At 41.6% G+C, this 27,321-nt stretch overlaps 2 protein-coding genes across 2 annotated transcripts in view; one reads left to right on the top strand and one right to left on the bottom strand.

Moving 5' to 3' along the window:
* The window catches only part of LOC308166610 (sialic acid-binding Ig-like lectin 15), a gene marked incomplete at both ends in the record, with an annotated part of 268,304 nt that overhangs the window by 10,231 nt on the left and 230,752 nt on the right, over positions 1–27,321 (bottom strand). The window lies entirely within an intron of this gene.
* LOC308166395 (exopolyphosphatase PRUNE1-like) lies at positions 17,338–27,158 on the top strand. The gene is made up of 8 exons (XM_080540687.1): positions 17,338–17,412; positions 19,114–19,218; positions 20,522–20,724; positions 21,011–21,195; positions 22,384–22,542; positions 23,173–23,267; positions 23,889–24,047; positions 24,890–27,158. Exons 1-8 carry the CDS (start codon positions 17,374–17,376, stop codon positions 25,235–25,237), a joined length of 1,293 nt encoding a protein of 430 aa, XP_080396813.1. The 5' UTR covers positions 17,338–17,373; the 3' UTR covers positions 25,238–27,158.

A 27,321-nucleotide genomic window follows, 5' to 3' on the forward strand; every position in this document is an offset into this window, starting at 1 on the left:
GGCTCCTCTTTTCTTGCTCCATATCGTGGAGCTTTTGGAGGAGGCCTTTCTCTCTCTGTCGGCCCTCCTCCACCTCCTCCCTCGCTCTCTCCAACTCCGCCTTTGCCAGAGCGCTGCTGGCCTTCTCCGCCTCCAGCTCAGAGTCCTTGGACTCCAGCTCAGAGTCCTTGGACTCCAGCTCAGAGTCCTTGGCCTCCACCACGGCCCTGCATTTCTCCTTCTCCTCCTCCAGCCCAGAGTCCTTGGCCTCCAGCTCAGAGTCCTTGGCCACGGCCCTCCACTTGGCCTTCACCACGGCCCTCCATTTCTCCTTCTCCTCCTCCAGCTTCCTCTGAGCGCTCCTGCTCATGACTACGATATAAGAAACGGAAGGAAGAGAATATGAAATTACGTATTTTATATTTATATATTATTATTATAGAATGACTTGTCCCCTATGAGTTCATGGATGACTGTGAGGCTGTTTGAACTTCAAAAGTGACTGACGTATAGATATTGCGCGACATTGTGATCGAAGCATCAGTTGTAAGTAAGTAAGTAAGTAAGTAAGTAACGTGCCAACGTGCCAAAAATCTGTATCCTTGTTGTATTTCTACCTTCCTAAATGATGGCTAGGACGTCGGGTTATAAAGCAAAAGCTTCTTTATATTAAAAAATCTGTTGGCATACACTTTTGAGCACTTTCAAACAATAAACGAGTTATTGGATGTTCACTTTAATTCTGGACGTTACAATTTGCATTTCTCAAAAACCAACAAACTAAACTGTCAACGTCTATGACGTCTTGCCGCAAGGCCTTCTGGGACCAATTAAAGTGAATCATTTAACCTAAAAAGTTAAAACACTCTATTAATACAGGCGGGCCGTCAAGCCCATAGACTTTTACTTGTCAAGGCACATTTTTAAAGCGCAAATCTGTAATTCAAGACTCTCCGGTAATTTACACACTCACGTTGATCTCTACTCAGCGCGCGCACACACACACACACACACACACACACACGCACACGCACACGCACACGCACGCGCACACGCACACGCACATGCATGCACACACACACACACACACACACACACACGCACGCACACACACACACACACACACACATTTTAGATGCTTTATTTATGTCCACATACAAAGTATAATTCTAAAGGACATAAATACTAACAGTGCATTTTGATATCATAGAAACAATCTGTTACAGTAATGCTGAGCCAACAACCAGTTCTGCCACACACAGGATGTTATTCGCACCAGATGATACCAGTGGGTTGACAGATACAGTATCAATACAATAAGACAGACAGTATCCCGCTCATGGGTACAGGAAGCACCGCCTTCTCCATATTGAGCGGCTACCAATAATAGCGGATATTGAGCAGTATTTTGCTAACTGTTTGGCCCTTCTCTTAGGAAGACCAGCCATATGAAGGCCTCTAACAACAGACTTATGAACATGGCCCAGGCTGCCAAATATAAAAACTAAAAGTTGACATCTGTAGCCCAGTTGTGCTATACACAACACACACACCTCTGGGTTCTGCTCTGTGGGCCAGAGATTCGGTTAAGGTGATGTCGTCATCGGGAAACTCCTTTTCAAGCTGCCAAGCAGACTGGAAATTGAAGTCATCTCCCTGGTTCTTCTTCTTATTTGGCATTTCTATAACTTTCTACAAACATCTGAACAAGGAAGAGAATGTGAAATGACGTATTTTATATTTATATATAAAATAACACACACACACACACACACACACACACACACACACACACACACGCACCCGCGCAGCCACACCCAGACTCCATTTTTTAAACATCTTTAAATCCATGAGGTCTAGGGCCTATATACCCATCAATAGTTCACACTGCAGCAACAGAAGCATCACATCCGAGACACAGTGCCAACTAAGTTACAGTAATACATTATTACTTCATAAATTATCACTTCATAGATGTTCTACTACCAGTAGATGTCGCTGTTTGAACACATTCCTGAGACGAACATTCACATTTTTAGCAGGAATTTCACCATCACCAAACTAGTTAGCCTATTTACAACCTGTTACATAATCATTATCCAAAGATATCGTACTCACGTAACCTCTTCAGTGTCTCTGTACCAACTGCTAAAACCATCTGTTGTTCTACTCTCACCTTCTAGAATATCACCTGGCAACCCCTTTATGACATCATCACTCTGTCAGGACCTTCCTGCACCCAATGCACCCTTGGAACCCTCCAATGATGTCACTCTGACATGTAGCCTAATGTTACCATGACAACCCAGCAAAATGTAAACACAATTTATAATTTTCTGGGTTGTCAAAATGACATGGTTATTATTGCTAAAAGATGGAGGAAGTGTCATAACTGCAACAAGTTCCTCAAATTCATTGTAATAATAATAATAATAATAATAATAATAATAATACATTAGACTTAAATAGCCCTTTTCTAGACACTCAAAGACGCTTATGTAGTACAACTACAGTAGGCTTTACATACATAAACATTTTCAGTGTTGAAAAAATACTATTAGAGGCCAACAAGAGTATTCAAGTAATCCACTCATGTGTAACCAAACAATTATACAAACTTCTCCTTATCCTACCTAGTCAGCCCAAAGTAAAACTAAATGTTGCGTATGGGCCATATCAGATAATAAATAACCTGAAAACATAGCTATCCATTTGAACCTTATCAGCCACCTAAGTTAAGGAAAGTCTCATGAGAAACTCATGTTTACCAATGATTTGGTCTTGGGAATGTTAATTTACACCGACAGAACAACTTGAATATTCTCTGTTTAGTGTCAAAATAGATAGAATTGTATTTTTTCCCCAAAAACATCCAATCAATGGCTTGGTCACAGATGTTATAATATATATATATATATATATATATACATATATATATATATATATATATATATATATATATATATATATATATATATATACGTCTTGCTTGCTATGTCTCCCTCTTATTAGAAGCAGTGTCAGAGTGTGTGCGTGTGTGTGTGTGTGTGTGTGTGTGTGTGTGTGTGTGTGTGTGTGTGTGTGTGTGTGTGCATGTGTGTGTGTGTGTGTCTGTGTCTGTGTCTGTGTTTCTGTGTGTGTGTGTGTCTGTGTGTGTCTGTGTGTGTGTGTCTGTGCGTGTGTGTGTGTGTGTGTGTCTGTGTGTGTCTGAATGTGTGACTGTCTGTGTGTGTGTGTTAATGCTGCCTGTTAAACACATGATTAGTAGAGCCTTGTTCTGCAGTGTGGGGGCGACAGGCGGACCTGTCTGTCTGACTGACCCTCCTCTAATGAACCTGTCTGTCTGTCTGACCCTCCTCTAATGGACCTGTCTGTCTGTCTGACCCTAATCTAATGAACCTGCCTGTCTGACCTTCCTCTAATGGACCTGTCTGTCTGTCTGACCCTCCTCTAATGGACCTGTCTGTCTGTCTGTCTGACCCTCCTCTAACGGACCTGTCTGTCTGTCTGACCCTCCTCTAATGGACCTGTCTGTCAGTCCTGTCTGTGTCTCCTCCAACCCCTGGACATGACGCTGGCCACCCCCCCAAGGCAGCAAACCTAGGGGAAACACTGATCTTGTTTTATTTATGATATCGTATCGTGACTGTATCGTATCGTGAACCCCTGTATCGAGAGGTGCATCGTATCATGAGTTGAGTGTATCGTCCCATCCCTAATACGAACTCATGCTCAATATGTGACATGCCCTAATGCTTTGGTCCTCATAGCGGGATCCGACGTAATGATTTTCCTTTCTTTTCTTTTGTTGTGATTCTCAAACAACGTTGAAACGTAGTTCCGTGTTTCAAAAGAAAAGTCTGAACATTTTGATTGGTTGCCGATATGAGGACCAAAGCAGTAGAATGTGTCACATACAATGGGGGAAATCAGTATTGAACACATCGATATTTTGTCCAGCAAATGTATTTCCAATGAGTCTATTCAAGTGAAGTTTGCACCAGACTTTGGTATTAACTCAAACAATCCAGACAAAAAATCTAAACATTTAAGTCCGTAAATAAAGTTATGTGGAATAAAGTGGAATGAAACAGGAAAAAAAGTATTGAACACGAGTGGAGAAGCCTTTGTTTGTAATGACAGCTTCAAGGTGCTTTCTGTATGAAGTAACTAATCGCCTGCAGTATTCAGGTGTGATTTTGGCCCATTCCTCTACACAGATTGTCTTTAAATATGCTGGTGAGGCTGAACTGCTCCCTGTTGCCGGTGTCTGTTCCTACCTTGGTTGTGCTTGTTATACCTGGTCCTAAGTAGTGGTTACTACAGTACATAGCAATGTTTTCTTTTTAGCTGCTAGGTAGCTACCAACACGATGGTGGCAAACGTGTTATTATTCAGAGCGATTTTCTCCATTTGAGGTGTACGAACATTCAAGTAAGCATATCTTCAACTATTTTCAGATTGTATGACACATCATTTGAAAGCTTACAATCAGCACTTTCATAATCTAAAAAACTGAAAAATGACCGTTCCCTACTTGGAGACATTATTACCAGACCCTGTCACATACGTATATCTGTTTTTTTGTTCAGGTAATCTGGTGTCACATGGTAGGCCTAACCTTAGTAGATGTTTAGTAAAAGTAGACTATTAACAGTATAGAGCTTAGATGGCGAACACTCAGCTACACACTATGGCCTTCCATTCCAGTCTTACTGGTTCTGCAAAATATTCAGACAGGCATTGATGTTGGAATGCCAGTTAATGTTGATGTGTCCTGTCCTGGTAGTTATGCTACTACAGTAATCTGCACATAGGAAGGGATAGTTATTCATGTGACTGCTGTGGTATGTATGTTTTTAATGTAATGAATTCCCTTCTGAAAGGCACAACAGATTGACCTGCTCACAGCTTTGCAGCTAGATTGTTTGGGAGAAGGACAGTACTACATAACTAGCCAAGAAGCTTTCAGGAACTGACACAAGGTCAGCTACATGGCAAGAGCTGCCACATTATCAACAATCTGAGGGTGATTATGACATTGTCCCTGCAGGGTGGGGGAATATTTAGCATCTGCGTTTTTAGACATCAACCCATGATACATTGCTTTTAAACCAGTGATACTCAACCCTGGAACACCGCAGTGGGTCCATGTTTGTGCCCCAGTCTATCGCTATCACAGCCTAGTGAACTAATCAACTGATCTTCAAAACCTTGAATCACACCTGAATCAGGTGAGTCACTGCTGAGCTGGGTCAAAAACTTGTAGTGCTATGGCCCTCCAGGGCCAGTATTCAGGCTCACTGTTTTCACACTGATCTCACATCTGTAGTCTTGCTTCATCCCCCTTGTCTGTTCAACGGAAGGGAAGGAACTAAAGCAGAAGTTAGTGATATTTTTTTTTTTGAACTTTTCACAAAGCCACAGTGCTCTCTCTCTCTCTCTCTCTCTCTCTCTCTCTCTCTCTCTCTCTCTCTCTCTCTCTCTCTCTCTCTTTCACCATCTCTCTGTTTCCCTCTTTCATACTACAGAGGCGTGATCTTGGTCTGAGAATTATGGGAAGTAGAGGAGTGAGAAGATGCACGTCGCTTAGAGAGTCACTCATCGAAGCCAGGAGAGAATGAAGCACACCTTGCTCTGTGTGCTACTACTCTGTGAGTACTGTGTTTGTCAGTTGGCAAGAGTGATGTAAGAGAGGATAATTGTTTGGAAAGTGAGAGTGAATACTGAATACATAGATAACTCCAGTAGCGGTCTGTGTGTTGCTCTGCGAGTACTGTGTTTTTAGTCAGAGTGAGCTGTTTAATCAGTGTCATCTCTGTGAGGTTGTAAACCAGACGCCAGTGGGGTTGATCAGTGTGGTGTACTGTACAGTACAGTAGATTAAGACAGGTCACACCCTATCAATGGCTTTGAGTGATTTTCTGTCACAACATCTACCCTGCTGTCTACAGTTCTTTGTGCATAGTTTGGATGCTGATTAAAGTAAAAGGTATGAGTAAAGACACACGATGACCACATAAGATGGCTTAGGTATTCGAAAATGGCATGATATTTCACTATTGTATTTCAGATTTTCAGTCATGACGTTCTCTGTCTTTGTTTCAGTGTTCCTATGTTCTGGACACACGCAAGGTGATGGTTGATATTAGTTCTCTTGATCATCTCGATCTCTTTATGCTTCTGTCTCTTTCACAGCTGTTGCTCGTCTCAATGTGTTCTTCTTTCATTCTGTTAATTCATTACATGAAAAAACATGTCCATTTATTTCTATAGTGTATGTAAAGAGATGGACTGTATGTATGTATGTTCAATTTGCGCTATACACTCTTCAAAATGGGTGAAACATAGGTGAACCAATAGGTGAAACGTATTCAGTGATTGCTGTCTCGTGATAATACTTGAAGATACAGTAATTGTAATGTGGTTGTGTTTGTCCCCCCCCCTCCCAGTGACCTGCGGCGTTCCATGTTAGATAAACTGAAAGCAATTGGGTTCGATAGAACATCGGTGAGCTGGATGCAATCCTACTTAGAGGGGAGGGAACAGGTGGTTAGTGTGAACGGAACACTGTCCCCCCCCCTCCCAGTGACCTGCGGCGTTCCACAAGGAAGCATATTGGGACCCTTACTGTTCCTAATATATGTGAATGACATGTCATCAGCATGTGATTGCAATTTGTTCCTGTTCGCGGATGACTCGGCTCTGCTGGTCTCTGACAGGGACATATTGCAGGTGGAAAAAGCGCTAAGCACTGAACTGAGTAGAATCTGCATCTGGCTAGCTGACAATAAACTATCAATACACCTAGGTAAAACTGAAACCATCCTATACGGATCCCCATCTAAACTCAGAAAGGCTGAAAATTTTAAAATAAAAGTGGGTAACATTACTATCACAAGAAAAGAGGATATTACATACCTGGGCTCCATCTTAGAGGCAAATCTTTCCGGAGATAAAATGGCAGCAAAAGTAATCAAAAAAGTGAACCATAGAACTAGATTCTTGTACAGGATATCCTCACTTGTCAGTAAAAACACACTGAGGACCCTATCAGGAGCTCTCATTCAATGTCACTTCGACTATGCCGTAACATCATGGTACTATAGAACCACAAAGGCCCATAAAACAAGACTCCAGACAGCCCAAAATAAACTGGTTAGGCTTCTGCTAGGCCTCAACCCTAGGACACATCTAACCGCTGCTCATTTTTTGAGCCTTGATTGGCTACGAGTAGTTGACAGAGTGCAGCAGCTTGCACTGGGCCTGGTCTTCAAGATACGCTACACCACAAAGACACCCAAGTACCTGTCAACATACTTCCAAAAAGTGAACAACGTCCACACATACAACACCAGAGGAAGCTCCACGAACCACGTTCAACCGCGTTGCACCACAAACAAGGGGTTAAACTCGTTTGCAAACTATGCAGTAAAAATGTGGAACGCCCTTCCTATAATCTTAAAGGAGTGCAAAACACTGCCCACCTTCAAAACCACTCTCAAAAAACATTTACAGGAGGCTGCAATCCGTAACTGGACCCTCTAAATCAAAAATCAGATTAAAGACCCGAACTACCCACTGTACATACTTTGTGTTTTGTCCCCCGCCCCCACCTGTGGTGTATGTCCCCACCTGTCCTACCCGATACCTTATGTTTTGTTGTATTGTTCTTCCCATGATGGATGTACGTTTATCTTGTAGATAGTAATAGTTATTTGTCTGTATTATCTTGTAGATAGTACTAGTTTTTTTCTTATGTCTGTCTTACATGTAACGATGAATTGAAAATCAAGGACCCCAATTGAAATAAGCCAGTGGCTTTCTTGGGTTTTTATCCTTTTAGTTGACCTTGTATGTAATATGTACTTTCATGTACCTACTTCTGCAAACATTCTAATAAAGTTTTCAATCAATTTTCAATTCAATCAATCAATCAATTTGTGTAGGGAAACCAAAGGCTGCTGTGAGGCAGGAGCCTGACAGGTCACAGGTGTTCAGCGGAGAGTCTATCAGATGTGAGATAGATGAGGGACAAGTCACTGACTGGAAGTACTCCTGGAAACGGGATGGTAATCTTACCCAGACCAACAGAATGGAGCCTGAATTGACACTCGGTCGTACTGGGGAGAACACCAGTGGGGAGTACACATGTGTTGGTAGAAACGCAAGTGGCCAACAGTATTCTGATTGGAGTGATCCAGTCAGGTTGACAGTAACTGGTAAGTCAGCACATCTCTTATTCGTTTCAGAGCCTTCTTGACCATCACCATGGGCCCCATTTTAATGGTAGAATCTGGGATTTTAGAAACAGTTCAATGGTTAACTCCCTGATTGATTCTCAAAGAATATAACTTATAAATACCCTATGGTTAAATTACTGCACAACTTCACTGTTTGTAAACAATGTCCTTGTAAAGAAATAGGTATGGATTTTTCTTCTTTTTGGCTCAAACTACTATGAGGTTATTCAATATTCTCAGCTTTTATTTGACGGTATTTGTGTACAGATTCAGAAATTATTAGGAAATTTAAATCTGAAGATTGACTTGGCCAGTCAAGAACTTTATACTTTTTGGTTGGTTTTTGGCAGTATGTTTTGGTTCATTACTGTTGATGAATTGCCATCCAATGAATTTGGAGACATTTGCTTGTACTTGAGCTGACCAGATGTTTTTGTACACGGCAAGGCAAGGCAAGGCAAGGCAAGTTTATTTGTATAGCACATTTCATACAACAGGGGCAATTCAAAGTGCTCAAACATTATTTGAAAATACAGCAATAGCAGCATAGTAAGAAAATAAAAGTTACAATGAATAAAAGCAAATATAAGAAGTAATAAGACAATAGTAATAAAAAGACATTGATAGAAGTGTTTGTGCTTAATCATAACAGCTGCAAAACAGATTTAAATATTTTAAGGCCTTGGGCCTGTTTGATTTCTTCAGGGAGTTTGTTTGCCAGGAGCAACAGTTAACAAACTGTAAGTAACCATCCTTTTTGAGGATAACTAGTGCTTTGCATCTTGCAGTGAAGCGTCTGTAGTTTGGCTGGTGAAGTACTTTGCGGATGGTAGTCTGACACATTCACACCTACCTTTGGGAGTGTTCCTGACAGTGGGACAGACAATGTCTAATCAGTGAAGAAAGTGATTAACTGGTGATAAAACACTTAGACAAAACAATTCCATTACAATTATGACTGTATTCCATTGAAGACTGAGTGTATAAAAGGCTGCATGCAGTGCTGTATTTTGTGCCAGTATGTCTGAGTATAATTGATAAACAAAAAATCTTCCTAAAAAAGTCAATGTGGGAATCTGTCTGCTTTCTAACAGATAAACCCCAGCCTGTCCTGAGTATCTCTCCCTCGTGGTGGCTAAACCCTGGGGACTCAGTCACTCTGAGTTGTGAAGTTACAGTGCCCTCTACAGGCTGGAGGTTCTCCTGGTACAAGATTGTTCCCTACAGCGATGGGCTACCCTCTCTACCAGACCAGTCTTACTCTCTTACTCTCCTGTCAGACAACACAGATGGAACTGCAGGAATCTCCTCCTACTCTCTCAGATCTGTTGGTCTCACATACACAGGGCGATATGTGTGTAGAGCTGGGAGAGGAGACCCAGTCTATTATACACTCTACAGCCAACCTCAGTTCCTCTGGTCAGGAGGTATGCCTCTTTTCATTATCTGTCCTTCTTCTCTGTTACTGCTGGACTTCTGTATGTCTCTGTCAGTTACAGAATATCTCCCCTTTATCTGGTGGTTCTGTTTCTCTTTGTATCAGGTCGGCATTCTTCAGTATCTCTCAGGGTGAGTACCAACAGAACCCAGCAGTTTTCACTTCAGTCTCTCTCACTGAGCTGTGAGGTCAATTCTACTGGATGGAGACTGAAGAGTTATACTAAGAAAAGATTGGTATCAGACTGCCCAATCTACTCTGGAATAAGAACAGGATCCACATGTACCATTAAATACACATTTGTGGAGCAGAGTGGAGTGTACTGGTGTGAGTCTGGATCAGGAGAGTACAGCAATGCTGTCAACATCACTGTGCACAGTACGTACATTTTACTACTATTTACTAAAATGTTCAGCATTTAAATGTTTGATACTGTATGTCATTTAATTTTGTAATTGAATCATCATATTTATCACACAATGCAATATAAGCTCAAGATGTTCATGTATTGTGTGTGCTTACAACGACAGGATATATTCATTTCAATGTTTCACAGCAAAAAATGTGATCCTGGAGAGCTCTGCTGTTCCTGCGACTGAAGGGGACTCTGTGACTCTGGGCTGTAGATATAGGTATCAGGCCGCTAACTCAAACTCCAAGGCTGATTTTTATAAAGATGGAAGACTCATCGTGAATGAAACCACAGGAGAGATGACCATCCCTACAGTATCAAAGTCAGATGAAGGCTCCTACAAGTGTAAATACTCTGACAGGGGAGAATCTCCGGAGAGCTGGGTGGCAGTGAGAGGTGAGAAAACACCTTTACTCAAATGCTTCCCTCTCATCTGTTTAATTGTGTGTGTTTGTGTGTGTGTGTGTGTGTGTGTGTGTGTGTGTGTGTGTGTGTGTGTGTGTGTGTGGGCGTGTGCGTGTGCGTGTGTGTGTGAGAAGGATAGTGTTTTAATTGTATCATCATCAAGCACACATATTTCAATTGTCAAGATTGCCCAAGGAATCCATCCACCTGATTATGTTTCCCTTCATGCTCTTCAATACGTCTACCTCATTTACCCTTCCTTAACTCTGGTATTTTGCTGGTGTTCATCAGTCTCTCCATTCGCAGCCTCTGGGCCTTCTTCATCAGTTGTAGTAGGAGTGGTTGTGGGGCTGGGTGTAGCTGTTGTTCTATTGCTCATTCTACTGCTCCTGCTAATTCACTACAAAAAGGTCAAAGGTGAGACTAGCTATTTACTGATTCTACACCCAGATGATTGTGTTCTCTCTACTTCTGAATACACTATTGGGGGAAATCGTTACACATTTTAAATCAATGTAGAAAAGAATAACACTCCAATAGACAAGATATGATATTTTTGTTCATGCATTTGTCATAACAGGTTGCTGTTTTGACACAATATTTGTGTGAGTATACCTATTTTTGTAAACTAACTTGAGAATATGTGATTATTTACAGTCTGTTTGCAGTGAAATTGCATTTGCATCAACAAACTACTTTCCCACAAAGATCTTGAAAAATATTTTTGGGGATGAATTCATCCAACTATGCTAACATATTCAGACTCTCTCTCTCTCTCTCTCTCTCTCTCTCTCTCTCTCTCTCTCTCTCTCTCTCTCTCTCTCTCTCTCTCTCTCTCTCTCTCTCTCTCTCTCTCTCTCTCTCTCTCTCTCTCTCTCTCTCTCTCTCTCTCTCTCTCTCTCTCTCTCTCTCTCTCTCTCTCTCTCTCTCTCTCTCTCTCTCTCTCTCTCTCTCTCTCTCTCTCTCTCTCTCTCTCTCTCGACAGGGTCACCCTGTCCCAGAAAACCAATCTGAGGTCAGATGGGGACCAGGCAGCCAATCAGAGCCAGGCTCCTGATGCTGGATATACACCTCTGCAGCACGGTCAGTCTTAGTGTAGATCTTTGTCACTTACTTTGTAACTCGTAACACATTACTAGTCTAACCAGAGCTCTACTGTGCTGGCATAGGAATTTCCTTTCACATTGTCCTTTCCAGCACTGGAGCTAAAGTTAAAATAAATAATGTGTTAACACCAGGGTTCGAGTTATAAGCTGAACTCTGTGGGGGTCTCCAAAATAACAGTGCGAAATGTTCTCATGCACGCGCGAATCATGCCCACACAGCGATGGGACTTACAAGTTTTAATTAGCTATAGGCAGTAGCGGATTAAGGTGGTCAGTGGCCCTAGGCTACTCCTTTGTGTGAGGACCCCCCTGCCCCCATACACAAGCCTCCCCCCTCCCCAAAATATACAACTCACGAGCAACCTGCACACACACACCACTCATAATGCTTTACCATAAAACACTTAAACACTTTAATAACACAATAACACAACAGTGTTAATAATGCAAAGAATAAAAAAAAGGTTCAGTGCATTCAGTTCTGTCTCTATTGCTCTCCTCTCCCGTTGTCTCTCTGTTACTGTCCTGTTGTCTGTCTCTCTGTTGCTGTCCTGTTGTCCGTCTCTCTGTTGCTCCCCTCAGCTCTAAATGACAGAAATGAATTAGCTAATTAGTTGGCATGTAAACATATAGTTAGGGTTGGGTACAGTTTGGGTTTTATTCGATACCGGTGACAAATCGATACTTTAAAAACGGTACCGGTACCGAAACATCATCCTCATCCTCAAATCCCAACATATCCTGACGCTACAGCTGCAGGCTACTCATTTCACCACATCAACAGCCCCACATGAAACAACAGCTATAAAAGCGATAGTCACACATGTATCTCGGCCAATAATTGTGTTATTTTTGCTATACAGAAGGAGCGAAAAATACATTAGGTTAGTACACTAGGTTAGTAAAAAGTAAAAGCCACCGTACCTTTACGGAGACAAGATAGACCAAAGTGGTCTGTTTTCAGTAGGCTGCGGTCGCGGTCCTAACCCATGATGCTGACGTCCGATGTCCTTTCTTTATCCAAGATTGGATGAACGGGAGAGGGTCAAATTTGTCTTTGATAAAAACCCGAAATTTTCTAGGCTTGATGACCCGGTCGGCAGCAGTGGCCTTTTTTTGGGCGGCATGGTAGCTACTACTGTATGTATATACTCCTGTATAGCTAATGAATGAATGTTTGCTTCTCAATAATAGGCTAGGTGCACGATCTCACTACTTCCTGAAAGGCAACTGGTGTCTCACTCTATTGGTTTAATTGATTAATCAGCTGTGCACTGTGTGTTCCAACGGTTTACCGCACAGCTGATTAATCAACCTTTTGCTCTTGCACAATATTCTACTGCGCCCCATGGTGTCTTGGTGGTGAAGTGCAGGCAGTCAAAGGCATACTGTCATTCACAGGAGATTAATGGTGCGCGTAGTTCTTTTGGAAAACGTGTTTATTTTACAATATTTATAATATAAATTAAATAATATTCATTACATTGACATTTTGATCAAATAATAGTTGTGGTAATGTATTATTAGCGACCCCCACAGATTTTTGATTTGACTGCCTTCATGGGAGCTCAGAGAGCCTCAGACCATCTCTATGGGAGCTCAGCTCCCATTGGCTCCCACATAACTCGAACCCTGGTTAACACCATTGAGTTGACACGTGTTTGGATAACCTCATGATTAGATTGCCCGCCCTCAACACGGGTGGCTTTAGACGTTGTCACAGTTACCCGCACCTCAGCACAGGAATAAACGGGCCGGCACCAGAAGTGTTGTGGGGCCAGCTGAGCATGCTTTTAACAACCTGAACTGGGCTGAAAAATGCACTATGAACGGAAACATTGCCAACGTCTCTGAAACATGTACTTCTGCCCCCATGTAGTGGTTTCTAACCTCCTAACCTGTCTTTTTCATTACAATCCAGCAGGTGGCACAAATGACACCATTTCGGCTGCTGATAAAGATCAAAATGGTAAAATAATGTTTTTTTTGCGTTTAAGCTGAATAATAATGAGTAGGTGCTGGTTCTGTCCCACATAATGACAAACATAGATTCTAGTCATAAGTAGAGAGTGCTGTATCGTGTTTCAGATGGTGTAGCAGCTGGACTCAGTGACGTGACTTACGCTCAGATCCAACTCAAAAGCTTAGGGAAAACCAAGAGAAAGAGAGGTGGGTTTCAAATGTTCCACATGCCCACTGTCAATCTTAATATCAAACATACACTTATTATGAAGTGTGAAAAGTAACATAGAGTGATTCAGGATCTTTAAAATATTGAATTCAACAATTCAGATTTCTGATCCTCTCCAGACACACAAACTGATCCAAAAGAGGACTCTGTGTACTCTGAGGTGAAGACAGGTGCAGCTACAGGTAAGACCATCATCCATAACCCAGATTGCTGATTATTGAATGTCTGGGATTGTAACAAGTTTGTATGAACTTCAATATAAAATGTTATGATATGGGGAATAAACATTATGAAGGTGTTGATTGTGTGGCTGTATGGCCAGTGATAGCTGTGAAAATCCCCTCCTGCAAGGACAAATAAATGAAGACTGAATGTATAAGGTGTGGGGGGTAGGATCAAGGTGCCAAGAGACCAGACAAAGTTGCAGTTGAAAGGCAAAGCCACTTTACTTGCAGTAATACACAGAGTAGACAGGAACAGACTTAGGAAAAATAACAAGCCAAAGCATTTAACTTATATCACTAGAGCATAGACGACTAGATTCTATGATATGACAAAAGAGGGTCACAAAAGACAAGCTTCTATCAAGTTCCACGCTCTTACACTGGGAGGTACAAAACACACAACTGTGTGTGCCAGAGTTCATACACTGAACAAAAATATCTAACATAGCCTATATTTACATGCTGTTACCTCAATGCATCTTACCTGGTTAAATAAAGGTTAAATTAAACAAATACAATAGAATGAAAAGATACAGTACATAATGTGAAGCAGGAGCAAGACCTGTTGAAGTGACCTATGATCTATCTCTGTAAATATAACAAATATATATTTATTTCTCTGTAAAGTATGTTAAGACTCTTATGTAATATACTTCAGATAAAACCTGACTTGACTTCTCTTCCTTCCTATCCTACCATCATCATCCTAACAGTTCTTTAACCTCATTACATTAATCTTACCTTATATCCTGATGTTTTGTCCCCAACCCCCTACAGAAACAACCGCAACTGTCAACCCCACAGGAGGCAGATCCTGTCTATTCTGAGGTGAAGCCAGGGACAATCACAGGTAAGACTCAAACACTGACTGTATTGAGGATTCTAATGGCACTAATACTCATACATTGTCTGTTATAACATTCAATGTTGCTGTATGCTGTGTATGACTTATTGTAACAAACATCATGTGGTGATGATGTGTTCTAGGTCACTGATAGGCGTTAAAGAGGCATCAGAGGATCATCAGATACAAACACACGCACGCGTGCACACACACAAATTCCTGGATGAATAATTTGTTAGCAATCAGGGATTTATATACTGTAAAGACCGTTCATTAACCCAGTAACCCCGGACTAGACTCCCAGTCCAGCATGCCTACCGCAAGAACAGGTCTACGCCATCTCCACAGCGCTTCACTCCACCCTGACCCACCGCGACACAAGCAACTCCTACGCTAGGAGGTGATTTCAGCTCAGCCTTCAACACCATCATGCCCTCCAAACTGGTCATCAAACTCAGAGACCTTGGTTTCAGAACCTCCCTCTGCAACTGGATCCTAGACTTCCTTACCAACAGACCCCAGCATGTCAAGTTGGACAACTGCTCCTCCTCCACCCTGAACCTGAACACTGCCCAAAGCAAGACTTTTACAAGCCTGGCCAGAGTTAGCATTAAATTGTGTTAATGAAACGGCTTGAGTCCAAAATCACAGTCAACGTTAAGTGTAACTGGGCTTTTTCAATTAAGTGCTGCTTTATTTAGTGATGTTCATGAAATACCCCCCAGGAGATATGGCTGTGGTAGAAACAAACAATGTTTCAACCTATCGTACATGCTCTTTGTCAAGTCATGTGGGCATTTGTATTTGTGTTGTGCAGTGATGTCTTAATGCTTTGAATTCATCAGCGTGGAGAATGAAAAGTAAGTTGATTGAGTGCAAAGATATATTTTTTACTCACTGGGTCACATGACCCCACTGGCCCACTCGTGGCGCTTCTATTAACCACTAAACAAATTTAGAGTTCTGAAGGCTGTTGAAATAGAGCTCCGGGAGCTGACGTCACGCAACCTGGAAATCCGAGTAATGGTCCTTAACGCCACCATTTTGGCAGAGTAGAAGCGGTAGTAGAAAGCGGGAGAGCGTCCAGTCTTCTATTATTATTCATGAATTTTGAAGCTAATTTTCGCCGATTTCACTGCATAGTGGACATATTCTCTTGCCGGAGGATCTCTTGCAGTTAAGTAGCCCGGTTTGGTCTCAGATATGTTTGCAGAAGGCTGGCAAATAGCGTTAGCATTAGCTAACGTTAGAAGCTAATGTTATCCAGTCTGTATACAGTATATTGTACTCTTACAAATGTTTGTGAGTCTGTTGTACCCTTCCAGTGAACACCTAAACTGTCCCAACAGGTGTGACATGCTACTGAGGATGTTCAAAAGTGAAATAAAGCTGATGCTTGTGACATATTCCATGTTTTTTGCTGTCCCATGATTCCATGTTTTTGTAGGACACAAGTATGCCATGCTCTGAATACCTGCCAATATGGTGCCGTAAACCAAGTTTCGTGACTCGAGTCACGTGACGTCCGGAGCTCTATAACTGCACCAAGTGTAAACTCACTGGCTAGCTAACTGGCTAAAAGGTTAATTGGCTGAAAAGAAAGGCAATACACTCATTAGCGGAACTGTAAACCCTATGTGATTTGCTAAATGTCAGACAAAAAATGCCTACCGGTATCTTAATTGCTATTCGCTAGGCCAACCTCAAAATAGAATAGCATAAACGTACGGAGTGGATTTATCCAAATCAGTGTTCAGTGATACTTGGCATATAGCTACAAGTATTGTTGAATGCAGTGGTAGTAAAAATCATGTTCAGTCTGGGAAAATATTTTGTGTTCCCTTATGCAATCTAGAGGTGGCACTTTTAACTGTTGGGGGACAGAGTAATATAAAGGGCCCAGATTGAAACCCCGGTTGAAACTCGCTTGAGTAAAAATCATGTCCTAGCCTTCAGTCCATTATGTGTTCGCTATGCAGTGCAGAAGTCTTTCATCAGGGTAATTTGGATATTAGAATAATTTGGATATTAGAAATAAATAAACCCTTAAAACAGAAATAATACATTGAGAGGAGTACATGTTTATTACCTGATACAGTTACATATCATTAGTGGTTCCTTTATCCATTAGTATTTCTAAATGCTTAAACAAGTTTAACTTGAGCGCTTTTATTTACCGGTAGTTATTTTTTAGTTATTTTTTTCTGAGTGGGGGCAGTCCCACTCATATTTTTCATTGTATTGGACAGGCATAGTGAAGACAGACAGGAAAGTAAGGAGAAGAAAGGAGAGAGGTCATTCGAACCCATGCCGACATGGGCATATGTGTGCACTGTAGACCGCGGTGCTAGACCACTGGACCACCCCAGACCACGAGCGCTTTTATTTTGAAGAAATCCTAATTTACATGCGTTTACAATGACCGGAAATAGGTGGGCGGAGTTCCACTTTGGAGCTCAGAGAACACAGATCACGTGTGGCCAATGTTGCGTTCTAAGCCAGTACAGTTCACGCACAGGTGTAAATAAAGCATGGAGACCTTTCTGAGGAGCTGCAGCGATATGCTGAAGGTAACGTTCCTCGCATCATGAAACGTGAAGGTTATTAGTTCTGTCGTCATTAGTTCTATGTCAAGAGTCCCGCATGTTGGCTCAGTTGTGCTTAATCTATTTTTAGTTTGTTAGCTAGCTAACTCGCTAGCTTGTTTGCTATGTTTTACGAAATCCTGACATGACATTCCGAGTAGTTGCATGTTGTCAAGCTCCAACGTGTGCAGATTATGTCCCATGTCACTTTCAGTGAGCTGGCAAACGTTACCCCCAAGATGTTGAAAGCAAGTTGTAGTTATCAGAACATCACGTGTCTGCACGACCGCTAGCCGGATACCTGATGAAAATGCAAAGAATACACATCTACAGCAGCCTTTTAAACGGCCATTTAGTGAAATTATTATTATTATGATCATTATTGTTGTTGTTGTTGTTGTTGTTGTTGTTGTTGTTGTTGTACCTATCCTTGGCTTTTTACTCAATGCCGTCTTGACCCACCTTAATGGTATCAGATTAATTTTACTGATTGAAAAATATTTCTGTACGGACCATAATGTGTCCTATCCAGTTTAGATAGGGCACTTTGAGCTGTATGGCCAGAGTAAGGAGCCATCAACATTTGCTAAGACATTGCTTTTAGACTCAAAACTCACCTGATCCATATTCTAGAAGTGTTGTCGAGTAGAGTGGTACCAGAGATTAATTGAAATTATTGAACAACATTTCTCTACACTCTAGTTTATACAAATATAATATAATAGGCGTAATTGCACCATGTCTACTCTCTAAAGGTCAACATTACTTTTCCAAAATTGTATATACTTTCTGTTGGGTAATTTGTCCTTATTTCAGCCAAAAATAAGAGACAAAATTGTGGTCCCATCACTTTCCATTAAATGTTTTACTTGCTTTTTTAACGTGCTTTTATTTTGAAGAGAAACCGGAAGTCTTAATGGAGCTATATGGAGCTCATTTGAGGTCAGAGAACACAGATGAGGATCATATCTGGCTTGTTTTGAACCACAACAGTATGAGCTAGATTAGTGAGATCAGAGAGATGAAGATGGGCAGAGCATCACAACCTAGTTACACTCAGTTTTAGAGTGGTCTGAAAGTACAGAGGGGAGACGGTGAAGAAGTTTGGCAACACACACACAATCAACATTAAACAAGCACACAGTGCTTTTAGTGTAAATGTATAGGCTAATTCTAGTGGATCGAGACCGGGAGGGGTAGAAAGTCTTCTTATTCTTGTTTCCTCTTTCATCTGCACTGATCTGAAAACAACAGTGTCAACAATATGAAACTACAATAGAAACTACATTCCAGCAGCAATACTTTTTGTCTTAAATCTTATTTGAGCCTAGCCTACATTTTTACAACATCCCAAATGTCAACAAAAACACCCTTCACTATCACATACATTTAGGACAGATACATCAAACCGATAAGTCAACTCATGCTTTAGTTCATGACAAAGAAAAAAGGGGACAAGGAGTAAGAGCTAGAGTCGGTGACATAATGCAACAAAATGTGAAAATTGTGCAGGACGTGTTGACTTCATATAGGCACTGTACATAGCCATGTCGTTTACACCTATCAGATCCACATGAGTGACTAGTGAGTGCGGGCTAGTCTAGAGGCTGATGTGGAATACAGCAATACGCATATGGAGAGCCAGAGAGACCTTTAACCTTGTGCATCCTACTCTACGGCCCCTAGGGGAACACAGAGGACGACCCTGGGTTCCATGTGGTCCTGGGGAACGAAGCCTGCGACCTTGACTCCATGGTGTCAGCCCTGGTTTACGCATACTTTCTGTCCAAGGTAAGAGTTAGAACACCGCAGTTTTGGGTATAAAGATGATATTTATGGATATTAAGCCGTCTTTGGGAGATTTCTGGGTGCCGTTTTTTTGCATAGTTATTTCAAAACTGGAATACATCATGTCAAACAGGTAAAGGTGCTCATGCGGCAAAACCTAATCTCCTGGGACTATCATGTCAGCAAATGGGTATCTTTGATTGATTAAGGAGTGACAGCCATTTCACCTGTGTGCATATCCAACCAGGCATAGGTTTTGTCACCCTTGGAGTAATTGATTACATTGTTCCCATGGATCCTCTATAGTAGGGTTTCCTACTTACGATCGGCCTGGGAGTAAGCGGCTGCCTACTACCCAGGTGTGTGTCAAGGAGCCTTGTGGGTGCACGTTTGTGCTCCGTCTCTCGTCACTGCAATAGCGGTCGGCGTCCACTTTGCCAGTCTTTCTCCTTCAGGTTGTTCCTCCAAACCTGCCCAATTGCCACCTGTATCCAGGTACAGAGCAATGTCCAGCCCCCAGTCCACTCCCATAGGTCCAGCAGGGCAATGCCTTCCCTTGGCTGGTAGTATTGTCTCTTTAGGGTCAATGATGCAATTAGTATAGGAGGGGTGAAGAGGCACAGGTATCAACAATAATCAAACCATATAAAACAATACATATACAAACAATAATAAAAATAAAATAACATTGGCACAATGGCAATTAAAGATATAAAAAAATAAATACATTCTAATTCACTACAAACCAAGTAAACACCTGTAAAGGTCTCTAGGCACAGAGGGAGGTCGACACAGGGACGGTGCACTAAACACGGTTTATTGTCTTTGTACAGGTTCAGCAACGCCACTGACGTGCTGGAGAGAGGTTTCTAAATAATAAAAAGGCAATCAAAGTAATAATAATGACATGCGCTCCTCCGCGCACGTGACTCCGGCTGCTCTCCCTCAGCGGCAGCTTTTCCCTACCTCGTCCTACTTTCAGGGGAACAAACACACACAGGTTAAATAGACCAGTTGGATAACGAGTCTGATTACTGACTGACACCTGTCCGTAATCAGACCGTCATCCATCCATCCACCACAGTCTGGCTCCCACTGCAGGCCAGAACGCGCCATGCTCCCCACAACACCAAAATAAAAAAGACAGCAATCTGCAAACCACTGCAATGTCAGAAATATAATTCACAGAAAACCAAGTCACACGACACAAAACTGTTTGAGAACAGAGTCCAACCTGTGACATACATCATCTGTCAGGGAGTTGATATAGAGTCGGAGCACATATACCTCTCTCTCCCCTTACCAGACACTTGACTCTGGGAAAACTCCTCTGCCCGTCCTGAACATTCCCCGGGGAGAATTCCCACTGCGCACAGACAATGTTTTCCTGCTGAGAGAGAGTGGTCTCTCCCAAGATAACCTGCTGTTCCGAGATGATGTGGACTTACGGGGTCTTCAGCTGTCAGGGCAGCTGGCCCTCACTCTGGTGGACCACAACGTGCTGCCCAGGTAAGCGTCAAGATGTTGTATCATACGTCATTTGTGCTACTACTTATTCATCTTTTGTAACGTTCAGCCTATATTCATGATTAGATTAACATAGATGTTTACCCTGAGTTGTCCTCATGGTCCATAAAAAAAAATCCTCTCCAGTAATGTGTTCTCTTTGCTACCGACAGTTCGCAGGACTGCTATCCAATGAATCCGAACATGACATCGCCGGAATAGCATCTTATTAGAGAAATAAAAAATAAGAAAACAGTAAATGATCCAATTATTGTTTGCTTTTTTTCAGTTCTGACAGTGATTTGGAGGAGGCGGTGGTGGATGTGATAGACCATCACCGCTTGGAGAGAGCCCCTTCCCCCTCTTGTCCTGTTACCATAGAGACCGTGGGCTCTTGCGCCACCTTGGTGACCGAGCGAATCTTCCAGAAGGCCCCTGCGATCCTCGACCAACAGATGGCTCAGCTCTTATACGGTAATTGAAGCCATTGCTGATGGTGACAGAGGATTCACATTGGTTAAAGTAAAAGATATCTTAAAAGGACCGCAGTCAGACAAAAAACAAGCATATATTACCTTGATTTAAGATATTTCATCTTACTTAGATTTACTGTTTTGGCCGTAGATCAAACTTGCTCCCGATGCCATCAGGCTCCACACACCCTCTACCATAGAGAATTGCTTTTATTACATCAATGTACGGGTACACAGAGTAATATTCTTGGGTTCGGCTTCATTCGACATTGGCTTTGCAGCAGAATACAAAAACAAGAATAAAATAAGCAGGATATAAAAACAACAAATCAACAATAGCAGCAATAAAATAAGCAAGATATAAAAACAACAATGTCAACAACAACACGGTCTTGCCCAACATTAGTCCCATTTTGCCATCTTTGAGACATTGTCTTATATTTGCAATTAGGTGATTAACCCTGATCCTATAATTGCAATCTTTAATCAGATGCCATAGACATCAACGTCTTTTGGTTCAATGCCATATTTTGTTTAAATGAAAGTCAGCTGCATGCTGGGTTGATGATATAATGGGGATCTACTCTGACTACTACTCTGACAGTTATGTGTACTTTCATTTAAAAAAACAAATACTCATATTTAAATATTATGACTGAAACCTGAAGAAACCAGAGTGTTCAAATGTCTCAAGGCAATACCAGACAACAAAAATAGGCATGATGGGTAGTAGGAATGATCAATAGGTCTGATTTGTATCTGTTATTCTCTTTTGCATGACATTTTAAAAGAGAGACTCTTCTAGAACGTTTTCAAAAGTCAATAGGCCTAGCTCCTCTGCGAAAGACAGGCTGTGTGTAGTTGGCACAAGGCTTAACGATAAAACAAGATGTTGCTTATTATCAATTGTCTTTGTATAAAGCCATGCAACTGATACTAAGATAGGATATACTTATATACTTATACCAACAGACATAACATCTTTATTGTTATTGAATCAACACATATTTTAATAATTATTGATAGTTTTACCGCCCAGCCCTATTATGAAGGCTGATGCAGATGACTGACTGTCCTGTGTAGTTGAGTTAATTACAGACCTCCCCTTTTCAAGTGTGTGAAAACAACAGAATTGTCTTCTTTATTGCATGCATTGGTGTAAACGAAGCCTTATTTTCTGTGACTGCAGGCACCATAGTATTAGATTGTGTGAACATGGCCCCCGAAGCAGGGAAGGTCACCCCCAAAGATAGCCAGTATGCCGTCCTCCTGGAGACGCGCTTCCCTAATCTGCCACCGAGGGGCACACTCTTCCAGTCCCTGCAGAATGCCAAGTTTGACGTGTCAGGTACAGTACCTCAGAACTGAAAGCGAAGCAAGAGATCAAATGCTCCGAAAAGGAAATAACATTTGTGTGGTGGCCTGGGAAAACCCTTCACATGGTAGCATTTTGACATTTTAATTTTTTTATATTTCCATAAATTAGAAGTTCTCAGCTATTCATACCTGGTTGAATGACTGAGATAGCCCTTTATTTTAAAAAGTTATGAGCATTTTAATGCATCATGTCAAAAAAAGTGAAAGGTAAGAAATGCTGCCCCCATGCTGCCCCCGACTCCTTTCTCCTCCGGGTCGGGGGAGGAGCCTATCCAGATCGGCCGGTCTCGTTTGTCTGCTTGTGATGCGGTGTTAGTCTGCTCGCCTCGTCGGTATAAAACAAGTACTTTCTCTTTTGTTTTCTTAAAATGTTTATTCACCATAATGTAGTATGGAGTTCAAAGTACTAGAATACCACATAATATCAAAATCGCGATTTCCGTCTATTTTTGCTCTTTGCCACAAACGAACGCCAGCGACATCCGGCGGGTTTTCCCAGGCCACCACACATTTGTTTACATTTCACACTCTTCAGGTATAGCATACACATGTCCGTACACCTTGCCTCTCCTGACCATTCATAGAACACTCTCTCTGACAGGCCTTACCACTGAGCAGATGCTCCTGAAAGATATGAAAGCAGTGTCAGGAGGAGGTCTGAACCTGGCAGTCAGTGTCATATACATGACGTTGGAGGTGGGTGTGCATGTTAGGCATTGAATATCATTGACATACAAAGGTTTTTCACTGTACCTTGTGCTCACTTCTCTGTTATCATAGCAATTCATTGTGAATATCTGAAAAACATAGTGGTCTGTTTAAACACATGTGTACAAGTGCACTGCCTGTTGCTAGTTTTCATGTTCAAAAAATAAATAAATATACAAACTTGTGACCTCTGTTATCAGTGGCCCTCCCTGGGTTATTGCCACACACCCTGTACAGTCACTCAAATCATGAGCACTGGAATGTTGCAGCCAATGAACATTGAACATGAACAGAAAACATACCCCATGACAAATTGGGTGTAACCACCCACAAACCACACACTGCCAAAAATAGAAACAATATGTTTGAGACAGGGTGTGTGTGTGTCTGTTTGCTCATGCGAGCAAGGAGTGCACTTGCACTTCTATAATATGTATGAGTCTATTGGAGACTCGATGTTTGTGTGTATGAACCTTTGTGGAGTGTGTGATTTGCAGGGGGAAAGCATGTTAAACACCAAAGGTCTTCCTGTATAGCTAGTAGAGACCACACCTCCTTCACCACCAAACAAACTCACTCACTCATTTATCAATACATGTCGTCCCACAGGCTTTTCTCCAGAGACAAAGCTTACAGCAGGAGCTGTGTGAGTTTTGCCACAAACGCAGTTACAATCTGTTGGTGGCCATGACTATCTCTTTCAAGAACAACAGTGAGCCCTTCAGACAGCTGGCTGTCTACAGTTCCAGCACCCTCTACAGGGAGAAGGTAGGAACTACATGACTCCTGTTTCCTATACTGTACCAATTCAGCCAGAATAGAGCTGTACATAGAGCTGTACTGACAGTCAACTCCAGTGTCAGAAAGGAGTGCCTGACAGAGGGGTGTCTACATCTAAACCAGTGGTGCTCCACATTTTGTATTACTTAATCCAATCATATTCTTCTAAAAAAACCTGGACGCTGTGAACAGTTCACCATCTACATCAATGGGATGGAGGTGGAGCGTGTTCCCAGCTTTAATTTTCTGAGGGTCCACATCTCCGAGGACCTCTCTTGGACCCTTAACACCTCTTCCTTGGTCAGCGGCGCCTATACTTCCTAAGGAGACTGAAGAAAGCCCAGCTTTCTACCAGGATACTGACCAACTTCTACCGCTGCACCATTGAGAGCATCCTCACCAACTGCATCACAGTGTGGTATGGCAACTGCACTGTGTCCGACCCTAAGGCCCTGCAACAGGTGGTGAAAACCGGCCAACGCATCGTTGCGATGACAATAAAGATTAATGTAATCTAATCTCTGCCGATGTACCCCCTCATGATCATTTTACCATTAGACCTCTGCTCTTATAAGTCTTCCCTAACCCTAACCCTAATCCCTCCTGTGGATAGGCAAAGTATACATTAAAGCTATACATCAAGATAACAATAATCAAATAAAGTATTACTCATAGTTCATATCAATAACATTTTTCATTAAACTATTCACTGTGATCTGTATTACAGTGTTGGTCAATAGAGCACTACTTAAATTAAAAACGCCAAAAAAGCAGCCTGTTTCATTCCATCAACCTGGATGGTCTTCATTGTGTTTTCTGTGTTCCTGCAGATAACCCGAGCCTTGGAGCACGCGCAGAACCCCAGCTTGAGCCTGTCTCCAATGGGCAGCCCCTATTCCGACATCGATGCCTATCTCCAGGGCAACACACTGGCCTCCCGCAAGAAGGTCCTGCCCATCATCAAAGACTTCCTCAGGGACAGGGAGCATTGTGGTAACTTGGAGAACCTTGTGGATGCTGGGATAGAGGAGGACTCCCACTTTCCTCCCACCCCCATGAACAGTCTGGTGGAGGGATGTCCCCTGGACAGTGGGCTGCCCAAGATCAGCGAAGAGGCCCTTGTGGAAAAGTTCAACAAGATGGCCGACGAAGAGCAAAAAAACATGGAGGGGCACTGACATCTTAGCCACTGCTGGTCACCCCATTTCGCCCCCTCATCTTGCACCTGGATGGCCAGAGATTTCTTTCTTAAAGGGGGCTGCACTGGCTTACTCTGCCTTGATTTTCCTCCCCTGTTTCTAAAGTGTAACTGAGATGGAGATTGTGTTTCTGTGAGGTGTGGTTTGATGTTCCAGCGAAAGCACAACCTTCAAACCTTATCAGGGTGAATCAGGATCACAGTTCACCACCAATCATTCTGTTCTCGAAAAATAATTTAAAAAAAGCTGAACCATGAAAATACTGAGTTCATTGACCGTTTTCAACAGGAAACGTTGTTTTTATCTTCAGTTCCTCTTTAAAGGAGAGCATTTATGTAAATCCAGTTGAACAAAGGAGCTGGACAAAATGAAAAAAACACTACAAAATCTGCAGTCAAATCCGATCAATGTTCTTTGCAAGTAAGTTTTGAGTATTTTCTGAATATGCAGGGTTGTGAAGTACAGCTAGATAGAACAGGGACTGGGAACACTGGTATACATTTTCAGGCAAGATAATGGATAAGTCTTTTAGAGGGGATAACGGATTGTTTTTCTCTTATTCAGAGGATTGTGGTCAGTGGTTTGACGGGGCTCCCACGGTCCCTGAAAATGGTTTAATGTGAAGTCAGGAAAAAGTTGTTGAAGAATTAACTTCCTAACTATCCTATATTGCATCTCTTAAATCCTGCTATGCTACAGAATTTATGTTCTGTTTTTGGCTTGTGAGCGCTCATTTAGTGGCTGAAAATATACAAATATAGTGTAGCATCTCAGGATTTCACATATTTCTGGAAAAAAATACTTGAAATTGCCATACACAACACATTTCTAAACATTACACTTTGGTGTGATTTTACTGTTCGTGAAATTAGTTTTCGCTGAGGTTGATAACAAAAAGTCATCCTTAAAATACATCAAAAGTCATTGATCATCCTGAAGGTGAAGGAAATGTCTCTAAGAAAAGATTGCTCCTCCAGATTGGTAAATTCAAGATTTAGTCAAGGATCTTTTTTTACTACGGTACTGAAGCAAACCATGCCTGCGGTTATATGGGTATGCATGTTTTTCCATTGATGTTCTAGTGGAGTTCAGTTCTATTTGGAGGGCAAAACCTTTTTTCAAAGTAAGCCTGCACAGTTCTGTTTGTTTAATCGTTTCGTTTGGCACCTAGATGAAAAGTGTGCGTCTTTGTGTGTTTGCATTATACTGTTTGTTGCATAGATACTAGGGATGTAACGATGCACCGCAAGACAGTTAATTATCGATACAAATATGAGAAGATTCAAAACAACCTATATTGAATGATATGTAGTGATGAATTTATATGTATACCGGTATATAGTATGTTCCCCAAATGAAATCCGAGATATAGCCTACTGCATAGGCTGCTTGTACATAATCTGAGAATATGATTTGATTTTATGCCAGATATGCTACCCTAAATTTGATTAGTTTAAAGCACTTGGTACCAGTGATGATTACCCTCTGACAGTGTTGATGCAATATTAATGTTTTGGATTATGACAATGTTAAGAAATATGTAATCCTAATCATCCATATCAATCTGAAACAAGGCTCGTGCAAATTCTTGAAACGGAAGAAACCAAGAATGTGTTATTAGTCGCACTCAAAACCTTTTCTCCTGTTTAAATGCCTACACTACCTGAAGGTACTGTGTTCTTATAGTGCCAAACATCTGTAATGTTTCCATCCTTGATGAGCAATGTTTAAAATGCAGCTCTAGGCCTATTCTACACTAAAATTGTATATTCATTAGCAGATTTAATTCGGTTGCAATTCAAAACAGGACAATCCAATTAAAAGAAATATGCTCTTCAGAAAATCCAACATATGACTTTTTTTGTATGGAAACTAGTAGCAAAACCCCAGAAGACTGCCTTTAGACATAGCAACATGTTCTGATGTGTTTAAAATAAATAACATTTGAAGTATTAAAAAAGATGTTTGTCTCATTAATTAGCTCACTTGTGTTGCGTTAAAGGTATTTAGGTAGATGTAAGATGTTGCCTTAAAAAGAGTCTAAATCCCTCTTTTTTTTTTAC

This window comes from Nansenia antarctica (assembly GCF_963989245.1).
Source record: "Nansenia antarctica genome assembly, chromosome: 10".
Lineage (NCBI taxonomy): Eukaryota > Metazoa > Chordata > Actinopteri > Argentiniformes > Microstomatidae > Nansenia > Nansenia antarctica.